The sequence below is a fragment of the Sorex araneus genome, chromosome X, assembly GCF_027595985.1.
Source record: "Sorex araneus isolate mSorAra2 chromosome X, mSorAra2.pri, whole genome shotgun sequence".
Taxonomy (NCBI): domain Eukaryota; kingdom Metazoa; phylum Chordata; class Mammalia; order Eulipotyphla; family Soricidae; genus Sorex; species Sorex araneus.
In genome coordinates this window covers 123416582-123437292 of record NC_073313.1, presented here as the reverse complement: position 1 = coordinate 123437292, position 20711 = coordinate 123416582, and the positions used below count along the sequence as shown (strand labels likewise).

General features: G+C 38.8%; 1 protein-coding gene across 1 annotated transcript; it reads left to right on the top strand.

Annotated features, from left to right (window-relative positions):
- Nucleotides 1-1068: 1068 nt before the first annotated feature.
- TNMD (tenomodulin) lies at nt 1069-18988 on the top strand. The gene is made up of 7 exons (XM_004611648.2): nt 1069-1116; nt 1265-1396; nt 11329-11469; nt 12064-12165; nt 16472-16625; nt 18031-18197; nt 18779-18988. The coding sequence occupies exons 1-7, from the start codon at nt 1069-1071 to the stop codon at nt 18986-18988; spliced, it is 954 nt and encodes a 317-aa protein (XP_004611705.1).
- Nucleotides 18989-20711: the final 1723 nt, after the last annotated feature.

Sequence of the window (20711 nt, the reverse complement as noted above, 5' to 3'; positions counted from 1 at the left end):
CTCTGCACAAGAACTGAGTGTTGAAAGTAGGTAAAGGGATATACATGGTATCCTTCCAGCATCTGTATTGCAAACCATACCGCCTAAAATGAGAGAGAGAAAGAGAGAGAGAGAGAGAAGAGAGGTGTCTGCCATAGGGGCAGGCTGGGGTGGGGGTGGGATTTGGGAGGGTGGAAGGGAAACCGGAGACATTGGTGCTGGGAAATTACACTGGTGGAGGGATGGGTGTTAGAGCATTATATGACTGAAACTCAATCATGAGCAACTTGGTAATGCTCTATATCATGGTGATTCAGTTTTTTAAAAAGTAAAAAAATACAGAGCCTCGCTTATACAAGATGTGCTCCAACCTTTGAACTATCTCCTCATCTGGGAATGACTGCTATCATTTAAGAAGTGATGGCATCAAGGACATAATCAAGAACTATCAACATCGAGGAACAGACTGAAGAAGAGAATCTACAAAAGTAAATATCCCAGAGAGATGCTTAATATTAGCTCATTTTTTATTCTGCTTAATTCTAATCACTTAGGGACACATTGATTTCAAGGATTTTTAATAGATTGAGATGTCTTGTTTATTTCTGAGTCTCCAATACCAAGCAAAATGCCTAATAATTACTATTCCTGCAATAAATAGTTTTTAAATCTAATGGAATTGAAATTAGAACTTTATTCTCTTTTTTATTTTATTTGCTTATTTCTGGAGTGTGAAGCATGTGCTGCAACTGAAAGTTTAAGTTTGTAGTGAAAAATCATTTCAACATGTCCCAGGCTTGGTCCCCTTCCAAACCAACCCCAGGACAATAGTTTTCATTATAACCTTCTGTCTTTGCCATTCTGAATGAAATTCTGTGCACAGAAGTTATATACATATATGGGTATATCTATGTAACAAATCACAGCACAGGAGCCCCCTGGGCTCCCTCGGGCTCTGGTATGACATATTTGAGCAATATAAATTCAGCTTCTCCTCTGGCATCTGTTAGACGACTCACTTGCAACTCCACCTCAGCAGTGGTCTCAGTCCTCTCAAAGCAGGGAAAGAGTACTGTGTGCTGAGAGACCATGGCAAAGAATCCTCCAGAGAACTGTGAGGACTGTCACATTCTAAATGTAAGTTGATTCATATTTTTCCCTTTCGAGCAGATTTATTGTATTGCAATGTGAACATTAGAAAGTAAAATCAAAGGTGACTTTGAAGTATGACTTGCTATTTTAAGAGCTATTGTATATTGCTTTATTCTTTCTGTTCTTTGCTTAGGCAGACACTTTTAAATCCAAGAAGATATGTAAATCACTTAAGATTTGTGGATTGCTGTTTGGTATCCTGGCCATAACTTTAATTGTCCTGTTTTGGGGCAGCAAGCACTTCTGGCCAGAGACACCCAAAAAAGTAAGTAAATGCATATTATCATACAACGCTTCTGTTTTGAGCTTGACTGGATTTAATTAGTGATTGACAAATGTAGTACTCTGAAAAGAATAATTAGGTCACTTTTCTGTTTATTTTCTGGTGTTATGAGAAAGTGAATCAAGATTTTCCCCTCTCATTTTCTAAGCTATTTTTTATCAGAAAAAAATGTGTTTTGTGTGTTTGGGTTAAAAATAATAAACTCCCTATTCTTCTCTACTGCTTGGCTTTAAAGAGTTAAGACTCTTCCAAGTGAAATTTTTACGGCAAGAAAAGTTTCCATCTTTCTTTTGATTATCTGGGCAAAAGCTAATGGGAATGTAATTATACCTCCACATAAGAAGTAACTACCAGAAATGGTAGCAAAGGATTTTCAGGAATTAGGTTTCTTGATTTAATGCATCTGCTCTAAGGACAGGAAGCATGCTCTTTTTTCAAAGCAATTCTCATACCTGAGTTACCCTTTATTTATGATTTAAAAAACTACAGCTTTACAGCTCCTCTCCAGTCACAATAATCACTCTCCCACTGAGGTAGTAACACTCCATGCAGAAGTTAGCAACACCAACTCATTCATCACAGGTATCTGAAAAAGCTTCTATTGTTAAGGTCATTAGGTGTGGCTTGAGTAGACATTGTCATTGTTGTTAGTATGGCTTAGTGTTATTGTTAGTCCCAGACTCACATTCAAGAAGAAAGTTGAGATGCAATCCAAATCATAGTCTCTTTTTGCTAAAAAATTCTTTCTGCAAGAAAATTAATGAATACACATTAATACAAGGTGTGGAGAGGGTTTAGCGGCTTTGCCACATTTTTGTCTCTGAGTGTGGGTGACTGCTTTTATTTATTAATTTGTTGTCATAAGATGTTGACTTGATAACAGGCGCTAGATACATTTGATAACAGAGAAAAGGAAAGGCATATATCCAGGAGTAAGGATGACAGATGAGAATAGCTTGATGTTGATGGTTAAGAGCCAAAGGAGCAATAGCAGCAGAGAAGGCGGGGGGGGGGGGCGCGAATGGATCGGTCAGGAAGGTAAGGCAAAGACAGAAAATAAAAAAGCAGCTGCACAAATGTCCAAGAGCAAACAGAAAAATAAAGTACAGCCACCCTTGGAATCTTCACCTCTGCTCCCTTTCCATTTTCATTTAGTTTCAGAGGCTATCTGTGTGTGTGTGTGTGTGTGTGTGTGTGTTGCCAAGCTCTGAACCCAGAACCAAACATATATGAGGTGAATGCATTACTACTGAGCCATATACCCACCTCTTAAATTCACATAGGAAGAAAATAAAGAGCAAACCATCTACATTGCTTATATACCTGTTTATTTTCACCTAGTTCCAGAAAGCACTTCAGTCACACCCAATGTCAATGATAGTCCTCTTTCCTCTCTTTTACACCTTCTCCCCATTGCTTCTGGACTACTTTCTGTTGTGCTATCTTTATAGAGAAGAAAACTGTGTGCAAAAAAAAAACTGTGCAAGATAACAAAGGTGGGTAATCGAGATCAGGAAGGAAATGGCCAATGTGTAAGGGTGCCAAAATGCTTTCTGATACAATCTGCTACAAATTAGCTAATTCCCAAGGTGACAGACTGCACACAAATTAAATCCTGATAATTATAGATAAATTAAAGGACAAAAAACTTTTCCATTTGTCCTTGGCTATAATATATTTAACTGACTGTTAAATATATTATATTTAACATATATATAAATATATATAAATATAACAGTAGGCAGCAAGCCCTTTAGACTACCCCATACATGCCTGCCAAATATGGAGCTAGGTGGCTTTGCTTGGTTTTCATTACAAGTGATATTCTGAAAGAGAGTTTGGTTTGTTTCAACTTACATACTATTTCCTACATGTAATTATAAATCACTGGTTGGGGAGACTTGTTTTTTTTTATTTTGTAAGTTGCCAAACTCACTAAGTTTATAGTACCTTCTGTGTCCACATAACATCATCTTTGTCTCTCACTACAGTCCTCTTTTCAATTAATGATAAGGAGGAATTCTGTGATTCCGCCAACCAAAAGTAAGACTTATGGCATACACATAAAAAGAGAAGTATGGTCATAAATAATTTTTAAAAGAATCACATATCTTGAAAAGTAATATGTCTTAGGATATTATTTTCAGCAAAGCAAGTCCCAGGAAAGAATAGTTATTATGAAGTAGCATGGTAAAAGCATTTCCTGGACACTTTTTTCAACTGCGGGCAAAGTATTTTAAATATGAACAAATTCTGTTTTCCATTTCAAAGGATAATTGCAGTTTGTTGTTTCGGCTGTGTATGTCCTGGCCTTCACCAGAGTCTATTATCACTACTTTTATTGCTACCTTCAATTCTCAGTGGACCCCAAAGACCACCTGTTTCTAATGGTTAAGATTACAAGTAAGCCTGCCTCAGAGCTGACTTGGGAATCCTTGGAAGAGAAGTATAGTTAGATTAATCTTGGAAGATTTGCAGAATAAAGGGATCCAGGCATCTTGCACAGATTAAGGACACTCCCTTTAAAAGTATGGTCTAGCAAGAAATAACTCTTTGCAGATAAAAAATCCAAACTCTTGTTATTTTCCTTCCCCAGGCCTGTGTGACATGTAGAAATTGTGGGGTCCTCGGTAAAGAGAACTAACTGTTGATGCTGCTGTGCTCATTGACGGCAGCCATTTCTTTTATGTCCTGGGGCTTTCTCCAAACTCTTCATGTCTGCTCTTCCAGCCTCCACCTCCATTCCTTTTCACTTTGTTTTTCAACATCTGTTTATAATAAACAATGTTTTTTTAACGTCCCACATCTGGTGTTGACATTTTCATGCCAGCAAGGCCTCCCTCTACTTCCATTACCTCCCACTTTGGTGTGCACAATGGAGGCAGACTCTTGACTCCTGAGGAGGAGTAAACAATGTTAGACTTCCTGCTCTCCTCCTTATATACCTCAAGTAGAAGCAGAGGCAAATAAGAACATGCACATGACTGTTTGGGATCTCTCTCTCTCTCTCTCTCTCTCTCTCTCTCTCTCTCACACACACACACACACGCACGCACGCACACACACCAAAGGGAGAAAGAGATCAAAATGAAATTTAGAAGGAAACTAACTCTGGGTGAACTGCTGCACCCCCTTATCGGTTACAGGAACCCTAACATACAGCCACATATTGGACCCACTTCAGCTGAACGCAGGCAGCTTTTCAAGCTCCTAACTCTGCTTTATTTACCAAGAATAGGGGACCTATTCAGTTCCACAGAGCATTGCAATAAGGCTCCACTTCCTGGCAGTGACTGCCTAGGGATCTTTGAAGCAGATTCTCTAGAGAAACATTTTTGCTAACAGCTCCCTGTATTACACATTTAAATGGAAACAATCACAACCCAACTCTCCAGTGAATCAATACACCGTGGAGAAAACAAACCAGGAAAACCCAAGCCCTTAAACCAATGGACCACAGACATTGCACAAACCTATCCCCTCCAATCTTTCGTAGAATGAAGGCACAAAACCAACAAAGTACAAAATGCTGTACTTTCTGTAATATAAAGAAGCTGTCTGATAGCTTCACAGTTGTATGCAAAATTTTTTGGCTTTTTGGGGGTCACACCTTTCTATTCAGGGGTAACTTCTGTCTCTGCACCCAGGAATTACTCCTGGCAGTGCTCGGAAGACCATATGGGATGCAGAGGAGCAAACCCCGGTTGGCTGCATGCAAGGCAAATACCCTACCAACTGTACTATTGCTCCGGCCCCTTGTTTGGAAATCTTAAAGCTCATATAGCAATAAACAGATTTCTAGAAATGTTGCCTCCACCCATCACACTACCTACCGTTATCAGATAAGAGGGGCTAGGTAAAGGGCCCTTTTCACATCTCAGCTACATAGGACAAAAAAAATATATTGTTTCACTCCGTGTTTCAAGACCACTATTCTAAGCTGAAAATCCCTTGCTCAGAAAAAGCACATTCTGGCGAAATCTGTGTTTAGCTTATTTTATCCTATTTCATAAATCTAGTTTTGTCTAGAAATTAAGTTACTTCCCTCCTCTTTAAAGCACACGGGACATAACTTTCTTCCCCGGGTGCCCGGCCTTTTCAACACAGCAGTTTGGTTGGTAAAATTTTGGTCTGGAGAAGTGTTCATATCCTCAAGGAAAAAGTTAAAGCTGTAGCTGGAATTTTTTAGCAGGGGAACTAAACTTCACCAGATGATGCCACTTCGGCATTTCAAACAAACGGTTCTCTTCATTTTCTTTTCTTCCCAAACATTGTGCAACCCAACTCCACCCTCATACAGAAGTTCCTGATGATCTGGCATTTGCCCTGAGCTAACCAAAGGCAGCCCCCACCAAATATGTAGAGACAGACTTTGACTGCTAATAAGAACCAAGGAAAGTATGAGTCTTTGAAAGAAACTGTTCTTTTTCTGCCTGAGAGTGGGATTAGGCTGCCGAAGAGCATGATGAGGGAGCAACTCAAGTAATCAATGGTCAACTTGACATTGACAAGTGTCAGTCCCATCGCTGAGCAGAACAGATTTTGTCAACTAGCCAACATTGCATCTGGCAGAGCAGGGAGATAAAAACGGGGACTAAGTCTCCAGAAACATTTAATGACTTCCACCAAGCAAGTGGTAGCGTTGAGGCTAAGACTAGAACCTGGTCTATATTTTTTTTTACTATTTTCTTCTGCATTTAAGAATAAGGAGCAGGAGGGTGGGGATATGGATCAGGGAAATTTTCCAGCCGGCTTGAATCTGTAGGTGAAAGAAATGGTTTTTTCTTATTGAAAAAGAAGAATGTCTGTGCTGCTTATGCCAATTTTTTTCAGAGCTGAGAACTGGTGATTGAAAATGCAGAAACCCAAGTTTGCATAAAGAACAATCTGTCTGCTCTGTGTTTGGCAAAGAAGTATTCAGAGGTTCTTTAAATTCTATAGGATAGATTGGTAATAATATAGTACAACACATACCCTTCTTGTCCTTCCAGCCTAACACCTGCTAGCTAGCTATATTGAGCAAGTATTTCACCTTTGGGGAGTGTACCTCCAAGACACACAATAAAGGATCAAGATGGTGTGATGAGCAGCTAGATTAACTACAGTGTCAGAAAACAAACCTAAGCCAAATATCCTCAAATCTCTTCCAGGACATGCTAAAGCTACTTATTCCAAAAACAGATCCATCTCCCAAAGATGTGATATAGCTATATTCTTTATAAAATGTTTTCTTTTTGATCTCAGAGATAGTCAGAAGTTGAAGCAAGAAAGCAAGAAAACTGTGAAAGCGGGGGAAGGGGTGGTGTTAGGATTCATTTGCTAGCTGGGTGTAGGACTTAACTGGACTTAGGAAAGAATTCCTAAAGAAGGAAGATAAATGAGTTTTTGTCCTCTTGATGCTTTGTTTATGGGGTCTTGTTTATCTCTCACTGTCTGGACTTAATCACACACACACATCTTATTTCACTTCTGTGTCACATTCCACTTCACTAGACTTCCTGTCCAACACCAGTGTTCTGGTACTTACACTTAAGACTACCAGGGTGGATTCCGGACACTTGAGTGCTATTATTGGATCAATGTCCTTTCCACAATGTTGAAATATATCATTACTTTTATCCTTTGAGTTAATTACTTCACTCATTTAAAGTGTTTGTATTTAATTAAAGAAGCATGATTTGCAAAATTATTGATAGTTGAATCTTAGGCATACAACATTCCAACATTAATCCCACACCAGCATTAGCTGCCATGCACCAGTGTTTCCATGCGCCCTCACTCCCACCCCCCACAACCCTGTCTGCCACCTTGACGGGCACTTTTCAGAGCTTCGTGACTGCAATTTAGGTTTCGTGTTTTCAGTGTTGTTTGCGTCTGTACTGAACTCATTTTAACAGATAAATACTTACCATCTTAGTGTGAAATCACTTGTAAAATTGATTCCTACTTTGACCTAAAGCCCTTAACTGTATCTCCAGATTTCAAGATCTGTAAGCACAATACAAATGGATGTGGGCAGGGGAGGGGGGGAGTAGAGAGATAGTACAGTGGATCTGGTGCTTGCCTTGCTCAAGGCCAAGCCCAGTTCAATCCCTGGCATCTGATGTGGTCCTCCAAGCACCACCAGGAGTTATCACAGAGTGAAGAGCCAGAAGGAAGCCTTAAGCATCGCCAAAAATGACACAAACCAAATGAAAATATGTAACCAGAGCAATAGTACATCCAGTATGGTCCTTGCCTTGTACACTGCTGACTAGGTTTTTATCTCTGAGAACACAAAGGATCCACTGAACCCTGCCAGGAGTGATCCCTGAGCACAGAACCAGGAATAACCCCTAATTATTGCCCGGTGTGACCCAGCAGAGAGAGAGAGAGAGAGAGAGAGAGAAGAAGAATTTGGGATGGAGAAATAGTACAATGGGTAGACTGCTTGTCTTGCACACGGTTGACTCAGGTTCAATCTCCAGCATACTATATGGTCCCACAAGCCCCGCCAGGAATAACTCCTGTGTAGAGCCAAGAGTAACCCTTGAGCATATCCAAGCGCAGCCCCCAAATCAGAAAAGAAATGTAGAGAGGTAAATTGGAAGAGAGGAAAGGACTAAGAAGATACAAAGTGAAAAGTATATGAAAAGAGCCAAAATTAAAAAGAAAACTAGACACATCAAAGATGAACTGTTTCTATCTGCCGATTTGGCAGAACTACCCTCCTTGTCATACTTTGTCCTCGAAATTTCCTTCCTGGAATTAAATTGTTAAGGACAGTCTGAGATGAGCTACTGAGGGTCCACTCACATCTTTCTCCAACCAGTCACTCTGTCTTTGTTTTGGTTTGCTCCAGGAAGAACAAAACCATTTATTCCTTCATCTCCAGAAAGGCACTCAGGTCCTGAGCCAGGAAGTTTAGTAGAGAGAAAAGTAATTCAAAGGCCAAAGGTATGAGCTCAGTCTTCATATGGGTCTGTGAAGCTTGTAAAGCCATTACCCAGACAATGTGCTCCACAGGGACCCAGACGAGACAGTATGTCTGAATTTGTTCAAACTCATCCCCAAACAATCCAAAGTGGGATACCAGCATCATCTTCCTAGACAAAGGACAATGTGATCCAAAAAGACACCTTTGACAGTAGAATTCCTTTGTAATAAATATAGAGCTCCACTCTCTTATTTCCACAAACACCCCATAATTTACAATAGATGAAGTTATTCAGATCCTATTTTATTTAGCAACATATCATTGTCAACAAAAAGTTTTAAAAAGTTTGTTTATGAATGTAGTCAGTATGGACACCTTCTCCCCGACTAAAATAAGTAAATAAATAACCCAAAGCAAATCTCATTGAAGGAATGTTGAAAAGAATCAAGATCTGCTGAGCTTGGCAGTTTCCAGTAGTTTTCATCCAGCAAGGTGTCCAAGTGAAGTGCATTGCCAATAGTACAGGAAAACTCATTCCACAGAAGCACACTGAAATTCTAAATGTCACCAAGTATGGTTCCATAGTCTTCTACCAATGATTGAAAATGCAGCTTGTATTTTCTCTTTTGCTCAGGTAGGCAGGATTCCAACAGCCCCTAGTCTCTAACCTCATTTTTCCATGCAACAATCCATCAGTAGTGCAACTGATGAATCAAACACCACCCTTACCTCCAAACGCTGGTGGTGTAGACATTTGTCTCAAAAATGTATAGCATTTCTAAAGAAATAGCTCCCCCTGTTGGGATAGCTGACAAGACTGGATTGGAGTAGATGACTGTGCTTGGTCAGTCTTGTCTGAAATTTCCATTTGTTGCCATAGGTAGAAGTTATTCAAGCTAGCTACATAGCTGTAACTGAGGACATATTTATAACTAGAAGCAAATAACAAGCCTATAGGAATTTGTTACCAGTCATAAACCAGATCAGATTTTTCTGAGTTAACTCTGCAGTAACTGGAAGATTATAAATAATATTTTCCTTACCTCTTTAAAATGTGATCTCAATTTTTCTCACCAATGAATTAATGCTTATTGTAGATGATGCAAAAAATAGAAAAAGGAAAATTAAAATGTGGTCTTAAGAGACCTTGCCAAAGTTCAAAATATTTTAGGGAAATGAAGATTTGCCTTTGGTGGGAGGGGAAATTTTATTTAATAAATATTTAAGCACAGACCTTGGCTAAGGCACAGTGGGACTAGAAATATGCAAATGATTTATCTCTTGTGTTCTGATTTAGCAATTATATAAACTTTTCTTGCTTGAAGTATCAAATCACTATTTCTACAAATCTTTCCAATTTGTTTTTTTACTGGAGCGGGAGACATTTTGACCAGGTCAAAATGTCACAGACAGAGGTAGACTCATAAACAATCCAACCTAATGCAATCTTTATAAGACTGCAAGAGAGAATGACATCTTTATAAAGATAAAACAACATTGACTCTGTACATGACTTATTTATTCAGGATTGTAGTTTCACAATTTTTTTTCATAAGGGAAAATGAGTATGGAAAAACTTGACTGATGAAACCCTAAAAACAAGAAAAAGATAGACCTCCTCAAGCAACCACCAGATCTGGCCAGGTAGTGGAAGGTAGCAAATTTCTTTGGGCTTATTATTTGCTTCTAGCTATAAATATATTCACAGTTATAGACTTACTACACTTCTGGGACTTCCCGTGATTTGGTCTTCTTGTAAACTAACTACAACAAAAACATACTTTTATATTATAAGACAAAATTAGTGGTCACCAGAGGAATAGGAGGACAGGGCATGGATTCAGTTGAATTAAAGGGATCAGCAGTATGCTGAAGAATAGAATTGGAATTTCAGTGGTAAACTTTATGTAGTATGCACTCATGTCAACTTTAAATTCAGCATTCCTAAAAGTTTGATGATGCTATAATGCAATGTCACTGGGATTTAAATATATGCTTAAAAAAGAAAAAAAAATATTTCCTATAGAGAATCTTTGAGTTTTATTTCAACCATCCATGAACCTTTCCAAGGCATTCTTCTTGGGAGGCTCCATATCATTTAGAGCAGGGAACTTGGCAATGTGATTGAATTTCATATATAAGAGAATCTGGAGAACATAAGGCCAACTGAATTTGAAACACAGAACTCAGAAAAACAATTAATGGAGTTAGTTAACACATAGAAATAAAACCATAAATATTAGAGGAAGACAGTAAATGTTTCCTGAGGTTTTAAAGGATAAATAAGGATAAGAATAAATAAATAAGACTGATAAGAAAATAAAGACCAATGTGTAATCACTCCAAATGTGATAAAAAAAATCTCTTTCTGGATCTAGTAAAATTCATAAAGAGTGTGAGGTGGAGCACTGAGCACTTGTAAAGGAAAGTTATAGCTTAACGAACCATTTCAGGGGCTAGAGCAATAGCACAGCGGGTAGGGCGTTTGTCTTGCACGCGGCTGACCCGGGTTCAATTCCCAGAATCCCATATAGTCCCACGAGCACCACCAGGAGTAATTCCTGAGTGTAGAGGCAGGAGTAACCCCTGAGCATCGCTGGGTGTGACCAAAAAAGCAAAAAAAAAATAAGGAACCATTTCAGTATAGGTTTTAGGTGATTGTTCTGCTTAACACAAGGAGAAATTACAGCAGTTTGCAAAATATCATTTGCAACCTAGCAAGGCTGTCAAGAAAACCGTCGGAATTTGTAGTGATTAGTTCAGCACTTAGGCTTGAATATAAAATACTGACTCCAAAATGATCTGCATACCAGCCTTAATGCCAAAAATCACCTCGCTTTAGTCTCCAGTCTCAGAGAATTCTATTGTCAACTCCGGATATGGCACCTCACTGCAAAGCCTCTGGAAAGCAAAGATGATCTAGATATGACCCAACTAAAGTGTCTTAGGAAAGAACATATTGAGTATCTTAGAACTTGTTTTGCTATATTTTTCCCAGACATATGACATGGAGCACACTTTCTATAGCAATGGAGAGAAGAAAAAGATTTACATGGAAATTGATCCAGTGACCAGAACCGAAATATTCAGAAGTGGAAACGGCACCGATGAAACTTTGGAAGTACATGACTTTAAGAATGTAAGTTGATGGGTCATACAGACTAGAGACTGAACACAATGGCCACTCAACACCTCTATTGCAAACCACAACACCTAATCAGAGAGAGAAAACAAAAGGGAATTCCCTGCCATAGTGGCAGGGTGGGGTGGGGGGAGACGGGTCTGGGGAGGGGGGGAGGGATGTTGGGTTTACGGGTGGTGGAGAATGGGCACTGGTGAAGGGATGGGTTATTGAACTTTGTATGGGGGAAGCATGAGCACAAAAATGTATGGATCTGTAACTGTACCCTCACGATGACTCTCTAATTAAAAATAAACTAATAAAAATTAAAAAAATCTAAAAAAAAAGAATGTAAGTTGATATAAAATAAAATTAAAATTAAAAATTTTTTTGAAAAAGAATGTAAGTTGGGTATATTCTGCCTAACACTTCCCAATGAAAATGCTAGAACATTCGAATCAAGTTAAAAATAGCCTTTGGCTTCCATTTAATTTATAAGACAAGGTTTTCTCTTTGAATTCAAATTTTGCCAGCCTGAGGTCCTAAGAGATTATGGGACTCATTAATTATGGTGATTTCTGGAAGTATTGCTAATTTTTGTCTGTTTTATAGGGATATACTGGCATCTACTTTGTAGGTCTTCAGAAATGCTTCATCAAAACTCAGATTAAAGTGATTCCTGAATTTTCTGAACCAGAGGAGGAAATAGATGAGGTATGTAATAATAGTAGAGGTAGTCAAAGACACTATTTATTGGATATAAATATGTACTCAGTGCTCTACTCAGACAATGTACTCAGTGCTCTACTCTCATTTGAGTCTCATAATGACCTTTATATACAAGTACTATTATAACCCCCATTTCCAGATAAGGAAATTGAGACTCATTAATGAAATCTGATTTGCATAAGTTTACACAGCTAAGTGTGAACTGCAAATTGTGATCTTGAAATCAGGCTTCTGAAATATTTGCTTTCAGGAGAAAGTTTATATATACTTGGGTACCCATTAAAACTATGTGTATTTTCTCCTAAATCAAAGGTTTTTAGTAAGAGGAATAAGACAGAGAGACAAATTTAATCCTACCTAAAACACAGTCCTAAAAGGTACTCTCAAGGCTACCTGGGATCCTTGCCACTTTCATCACACTGTGCTGTTCACCTAATGTTTTCAGTTCATTCAGTTTGTCGTTTCATCCCTGTTTGATAAAGAAATAACCCACACATAATCTCACTAGGAAAAGCAAAAGGTGAGAACTATTATGTAACACAAAGTTTCTGGGAACACACTGTGAGTTCCAAGTGTTAGATCACTGAGTAGTCCCTCAAAACCTATTGGAAGATGGAGAATTAATGCCTAAAATATAGCCATCAATAAAAACCCTGGAAGTTATTTCCTTTCCCTGCTAATCCTATTGTAATATCAGTGGAGAAGGAAGAATTTAGCTCAGGCTGTTTTGTGACAGTAACCCCCTCCCCATGGTAGATAGGAGGAAACAAATGCCCATTTCTTTTATTTTGTTTTATTTTGCCTTTAAATGTCATATCTGCAATGAGTTTTGAACAGCTGCAGAGTGGCCTCTCTCTATGACATATAACTCTTTTTCTTTATTCTATATCCCTCTTTTTTTTTCATTTTTCTCCAACTGACTCTCCATCTTTTTCTTTATCCAACCATTTATCTTTTCCCCTCCTTTGCAGGGAGGAGGGGTAACCTGATATGGGCTGGAAAGAACTTTTTTCTTTCCTCATGTCACAGTGTTGTCATTGACTCTCACAAACATAAATTTCATATCTCTGGTCCCTTCATGGCCAGAGCACTTGCAGACCCTTCTTATGAGAATTTCCAAGGAAAAAGGAGATTTTTCTCAAAAATGATGCTCTGCTCCCAAGGTCTATAATAGTGAAAATTTGGGGGTATTTTTTAAAGAAATATAATTTAGAGTCATCTGAGGAATAAACCAACGTCCAGCCAATTTAGTAATAGTCTATGGAGTAACCATAGACTATTTATTAGGAGGCAAGACAAGAGGAAAAAAGAATCAATAGGATAAAAGTTATTATTTTCCCAGGAAGTTTTCCACTATTGTAAAAAACTAAGGCACACAGAAGGGCGTGCGCACTCGAGGGCTCTCCGGGTGGTTCTGTCTCAGCACCCGCGTTCAGTGCTCTGGAACCGCTGTGTATGGGCTGGATCAGGACCGCCGTTGGCCAAGGACAGGCGAAGGAAGAATGAAGACCAAGCTGGTTGCTGATTAGTTACCGTTTATTCAATCTTCCATCTTTCTCATCTCCTGCACTCCCAGCTCCAGCCTCTCTCTGGATCAACTGTGGCCTCTCTCCTCTAGTTTCTCCTCCTCCTTGTCTCTTCCACCTTGCCCTCTAGGCTACACCCAGCCAGGTAGCAAAATCAACATAAGAAAGCCCTTCCTGAGGGCAGGGCATTCCAAAGCCCTTCCTGACTCTTAAGGTTTTTTTTTTTTCTTTTCCTTAGTCCAAACACTTATTAACATCTTAATACTAGTTATTTTTGTATGGACATAGCAAGAGATACATTGAGGTTTGCAAGGCAGCTCTCCTGGCAACATCTTGCCACAGGCTCAGACCACAGCACTCAGGCCAGAGTAATCATTCCTCACCCTAGAGGGTCCAAATCTAGGTATCATTGTTTGGATCATGACAGCATTTGTCCATGATCAAGCTCTTAACTTATAGTTAAGCATTAGGCACTTTGGCCAGGCCCATCTTGATGCTAGGGTAGCACACAACTCACTGCTTGCCCTGCGTCTGTCTCGTCCCTCGTCGGGACCCTATTTTTGGGGGTGCTAGGAAGTAAGGGCAGCTGAGGCTTAGGTCGAGAGAACAGATGCCCAGGAGGAAAATATCATGTAGAGTCAAATGACTCCCAGGTTACAAAAGCATAGCATTTGCTAAGTCTTCCTGTGTCCATACAAAAAGGACATTTCTCTGAATAAACTATGCAAAGGAACTCAAAGAGAAGAGAAAAACAATATTTGCAAGTCAACAGAACACTAAGAAAGAAATCACAAATAAACACAGAGGAGTGGGAGCACTGTAATGGGAGTAACCCAATAAACCTAAACTATCTGAAGCTATGTTATCCTACACACTATGTCAATGGAACTAAAGGGCATTCCGCTTAGTGCAGTCAGTCATAAAGAGAGGGGCAGATTCAGAATGACCTCTCTCATATGTGAGAGTGGTGTGCAAGGCGTACCCACTGTACTATCTCTGCACCCTTTTTGTGATTTTGGACCACATTCAGCTGTACTCATGGATCATTATTGATGGTTCTTGGGGACTACATGTGGTGCTGGGTATCAAATGGGATAGGCTGCATGCAAGGCAAGTACCTTATATTCCCTATATTTTCTCTCTGGCCACATTTTCTGTTTTTTTGGTTCTTTCTCTATCTCTATTTATTTTGGGGTCATATCGGGTATCAAACCTGGGTCAACCACATGCAAAGCAAGCATCCTAACGATTAGATTATTGCTTGATTCAGTTCTTTTTGTTTCTTTTACAGAAAATTATCTAAGTATTGAGCAGGACAACCAGCAATGAGTGATAAATTGGCGTAACAGGATTTTTTAAGAAAAGAGAGATTAAGAAAAAGAGATAAAGGCAAAAACAACATCTCATTTGGATGCTATATTATTCTTCAATTAAAATTTTCAGATCTTTTAAATAATACATGCATTCAGCTCGTGACTCTGAAATCGCTTTATCTTTTAGAAAATCTTATTCATTTGGTATTCAGGCTACTAAAATTCAGATTTTTATGAGATCAATGTGTGGTTCAAAATGAAAAATAACACCTCTTGTTATGTACTTCCTTCATACTGTACCCATAGTTTGTGAATGTTAAACATGCAGACAGGTATATAAATAACCCTGATTTTGCTAACAAAGCTAGTCAGAATATCATCCTGATTTTACATAGTCCTTTTCAATGTATCCCAAGGTCTTTGCAGACTTAAGTGCAAAGGAGCTAAGATTTGAGGGTTGTAAATGACAGGGGGAATTATACAAAGGCTTTTTTAAAGAATAAATAAAGTATCTGAAATGATAAAGCCGGAAAGAAACAAAAGAGAGAGGACATGTTTATCTAAAAGTAGGAGGAAGATGTTAAAGTTCAAAAAGCAAAAGAATAGGAACTCAGTATACAAGACAACCACTTCCAATTCTAGAAACTAAAGAGGAGTATAGTGTTCATGACAATATAATAAAGCCTACGTAAAGGGAAATAGTCTGAGATTTAAGCATCTGGATGGAAAAAATAAAGCAATGTTACCATTAGTGAACTCATAGGCTGAAGACATCATCTAAACTAAAACTAGCTAGCAGTAACAAAAAATTTTGCAAAAATTTGTCACTGTTTTTGTTTTGGACATACCTAGCTGTTCTAAGGGGCTACTCAGGAATCCATACAGTGGCTGGGGGAATGCAGTGTCATGGAGTAAACCCCAAGCTTCAGGCAGCAATGCATGCACTATCCCTTTGAACGATCTGCTTTGTCCCCCCAAAAAATATTTTATCTTCAGTTGATATTTATTTGATCACACCAGTCTAGAATACTGGAGATTTTTCAACTTGAGAGTAAATCCTGCTTGCAACTTTTATTGAAAGCTTGAAAAACAAGGCAGCCACTTACAGCATCAATTTATAGAAAGAAAATTAATTAATTATTAATAACTCGGGATTTTAGAAGTCCAAATTAACACAAACATAGTTCAGTGGAAGATTCAGAAAATGGTAGAAAGCCTCCCTTAAGTGAAGTGGTAATTGAGAAGATGCCTGTTTCTGTGACTAATATACTGTTAGACCAGAAAGGAGGAATTTTTTTCACTTCTAAAGGGCACCTACTATGTTGCAAGTCACAGAGCTTTAGCAGACCTAAAGTTGTAATTGCTTTCAGACTCAAAATAAAATATTATCCAGTATCCTATACTACCTCACTTGTCATTAATTTCTCTTCCTGATCTCATTTTTTCTTTCAGAATGAAGAGATCACCACGACTTTCTTTGAGCAATCAGTGATTTGGGTCCCAGCTGAAAAGCCCATTGAAAACCGAGACTTTCTTAAAAATTCCAAAATTCTGGAGATCTGTGATAATGTGACCATGTTTTGGATTAATCCAACTCTAATAGCAGGTGTGATTTATTTTCCCTTCCACTCACCCTTCTCTGTGTTCTTGCTGTCCTCCCTTAAAACCAGCAATAGGTAATGTTACAGCAAGTTCCCAGCATTTACAGACTACATTTCTTGGAAAATAAATGATTAGCTTAAATCATCTTAGATAAAATAATATGTTTTGGCTGCTAGTGAGGAGTTTTTTCACAGTGTAGCTATAAATCAGATAAATTAGTGCTGACAAGATTTTAAATATCCCAGTAAAGGTAATACCACCTTAATGTGACCAGTGATAGAAAAAAACTAATCTTTGTACTTCTATAGTCATTCTGGTCAGGATACCAGATTACTTATTGTTCAAACGTTGGTGGGTCCAACTCAAGAATAGAAGAGAGAAGAGCCAAAACAATACTGAAACTGTTGTCTTAAGAAAGATTCTCTATGTGTAATGATGGAAATCTTCTCAGAGATAGGACAGTCACTGCAATATATGCATTTTTGAGCTGATTTAGAAATCACTATAAGCGCAATTGAGGAATGGAGATCAGAGAAGATGACTTTCAATCTCAACTTTTAATTACCCCATAAAGAAGGCAAAGGTCACTTGGACATCTCCAGCTAACATAAAATTATTCAATAGCATACATTATTATTATCACCCAAGTATGTCACTCTTTTCAATGCAAGCTGTTAACAGCCTTTACCTTAACAACAACTAAATTCAATGTGATTTACTGGACTGGATATTTGAACTTGCGTCTAAGCACCCTTTATCTAAAAAGGATCAGTGGAAATAACAATAAAATCGGAATAGTCTATTTGTTATTGCTATAGTTTAAGTAACATGGTTACAATAATGTTTGCATTTTTAGCTGATATACAATGTTTCTATACCCTGCCAGCAAAATGTCTAGTATGTTAAGTATTTTGCATTTTACCATGGTTACATAACATCTTAATTTTATTCGTCTAATAAGGCAAGGCAGTAAGTAAAGATGTAAGCAAGTGAACAAGCAATGAAGAGGTCTATTGTGCACGGGAAAACTTGGCTATGTTTTAGAAAGTTATCATACAGTATTACTGAAGGAGCTTGGAAAAGTGCTTCATGGATGCCAAAATGATGGCGGTGAGAAGACACAATTAAAATATTTCTCTCATGGGCTGGAGAGACAATACAGTGGGTAAGGCATTTGCCTTGCACACAGCCAGCCCAGGTTCAATCTCCAGCACCCCCATTTGGTCGCCTGAGACTCTCAGGAGTTATTCCTGAGTGCAGATCCCAGGTATAACCCCTGAACACTTCTGAATGTGGCCAAAAAACCAAATAACCAAACAAAAACTTTATCCCCGAGTTTATTTCCCGGAGTACTTCTTTTAGAAACATTTGCAGAGTGTCACCTCACATTCTTGTTGCTATTATTTTAGTTTCAGAATTACAAGACTTTGAAGAGGATGGTGAAGATCTTCACTTTCCTACTAATGAAAAAAAAGACGTTGAACAAAATGAGCAGTGGGTGGTTCCTCAAGTGAAGGTGGAGAAGACCCGTCATGCCAGACAAGCAAGTGAGGAAGATCTTCCAATAAATGACTATGTGAGTTACAATTATGCCATTTTTGTTAGAAGAAAAAGCAATAAGCCTCACCAAGAATTACTATCCCAGAGATGATAGTCATTAGAAGGAAAACTATCATGGTTTTAACAAAATAGAGAGAATTTTTTAGTTTTTGCATTTTATTTCTGTATTTAAGAAACCGGGGTTTGGGGGCTGGAGCAATAGCACAGCGGGTAGGGCATTTGCCTTGCACGTGGCCGACCCAGGTTCGTTTCCCAGCACTCCATATGGTCTCCTGAGCACTACCAGGGGTAATTCCTGAGTGCATGAACCAAGAGTAAGCCCTGTGCATCGCCGGGTGTGACCCAAAAAGAAAAAAAAAAGAAACTTGGGGTTTTAGAAGGCTCATTCAAAATGAACCTTGATCTCTTCTGCTCTATCCCCATGACCAGACTAAGAACTCTGATTGTCCCCAATCCCCAGCTCATATATAGTCCCATTCAATACTTTCCCCCCAGACTCCCCATCCCGTATTTCCACCCACCCTGTCCCCCACCCCTTATTAACTGGTCTCTTTCTGATGAATGTTCCCCTCAAACACTGGCTTCTTCTTCTTTCAGACTGAAAATGGAATAGAATTTGACCCCATGCTGGATGAGAGAGGTTATTGTTGTATTTACTGCCGTCGAGGCAACCGCTATTGCCGCCGCGTCTGTGAACCTTTACTGGGTTACTACCCGTATCCCTACTGCTACCAGGGAGGACGGGTTATCTGTCGTGTCATCATGCCTTGCAACTGGTGGGTGGCCCGCATGCTTGGGAGGGTTTAAAAAAGAACTTTGCGCTCCAATGCTAAAAGTTCTGGCACCCAACATATAATAATTGCATGCTGATCTATGAATTTCTGCCTATGAGGGCTTTGGCTTCTGGTAGCCAATACTCTGGAATTACTTGTAGGTAATTCTTCTCTTCATGTTCTAATAAACTTTTACATCATCTTCAATGGCCTGATTACTGATGAACACATTGGGTAAGAGATTGCTAAGAATATTTCCTGAAGCTGAAATAGAGACTATCTAATATGGATATGAATGATATAAAATTGAATTTCATCTTGTTTGATGAGAAGGAAAGGGCGAAACATAAGGAGTCTTAAATATCACATTTTACTATGCCGTACTGAGAAAGGAGAAATAAAGACCTGTGGTAAAATGTCCTCATAAAACATGTCCTTTTGTGCATAGCTCCAGTGTTTAATTATCTAAGAGACATATTGAGATCTTGCATAAGCATCTATTAAGCCACTGGCCAGGCAGTGAGTCACAGCAGGCCAACACTAAAATATTTCAAGTGCGCAAACTCAGCAAAGGAGAGAGCTAACCTAGCAAAAAATGGTTCCCAAGCTTTCCTCCTGTGAACAGAAACTCAACTTTTGACAAGTCGAACATTTTGTAAACTTCATTTCTGACTTTTCTTTCAAGCAGAGTCCGGGTACATAACTTTCCAAACAACTTGTCTAGAAAGGGGGAGCCATAAATATCAGAAACAGAAACCAGAAATCGTTTAAGCGAGGAGTCAAATGAGATCCCCCACCCCCCTTTCAAAATCCTAATAAACAAGCAGTAGGACATTTCTTAAAGGGAAGATAAGACCTGGTTCCCAGTGACTCGATACTTTGCTCGGGAAAACAGTAACAGGGACAAGGAACAGAAAGAAGTTTTGAGAGAGGGTGATGTTAACCTTGACGTCCAAGCAAGTTTTAGCTTCAAAATTCTTTTCGACTAGTTGGTCACCCCTTCTAATTTCATTTGAAGTTAGCTCTTTCAGAGTTGTTGTGCCATGAAAATATCACAAGTCTGTCATTCTCCATCAGAACAGCATTTTCAAACATTGAAAACTGCAAGCAGGCCCTGGGCCAGGAGACATTCCCCTCACCTTTAACAGTTGAGGAAGAAGCAAATGGAAATGTATTTGGCTAAGGCTGTGTTAACATTAACCAGTCATTATTTGATAATTAGCATATTTCCCATAGTTGAGATACAAATTTCCACAGAATGAGGGTCATAGAAAAACACATCTAATACAACATAAGTGAATATATTTTCATTTCTGTTAACTATTTAAAGAAATCTAAGAATTTAGGAGTGCTTCAGTTATCGAGCTTCTATTTATAGTTGAAATTAAAAAAATTGAGAAGACATGAGATTTATGTACCTTATGAGGCTCGAAAATGTTTTCTAACAAATTAGTCACTTTTATACTGCTTTTTTGGCACTGTAACACTGTCATCCCGTTGTTCATTGATTTGCTCAAGCGAGCACCAGAAACATCTCCAGTGTGAAACTTGTTGTTACTGTATTTGGCATATAGAATACGCCACGGCTAGCGTGCCAGGCTCTGCCATGCGGGCGGGATACTCTTGGTAGCTTGCCGGGCTCTCCGAGAGGGATGGAGGAATTGAACCGGGTCAGCCACGTGAATGGTGAGAGAGCTGGAGCCAGGGAGAACAGAGATGCACCTTTAATGAAGTGGTGGAATCAGTTTGAACTTGGC

Bases quoted from the DNA above. Each gene is read 5' to 3' on its own strand.
- TNMD (XM_004611648.2), top strand. From the start codon at position 1,069: ATGGCAAAGAATCCTCCAGAGAACTGTGAGGACTGTCACATTCTAAAT. The intron at 1,397-11,328 runs GTAAGTAAATGC...TATTTTTCCCAG, and splicing joins GGCCAGAGACACCCAAAAAA to ACATATGACATGGAGCACAC. The intron at 11,470-12,063 runs GTAAGTTGATGG...TCTGTTTTATAG, and splicing joins AAGTACATGACTTTAAGAAT to GGATATACTGGCATCTACTT.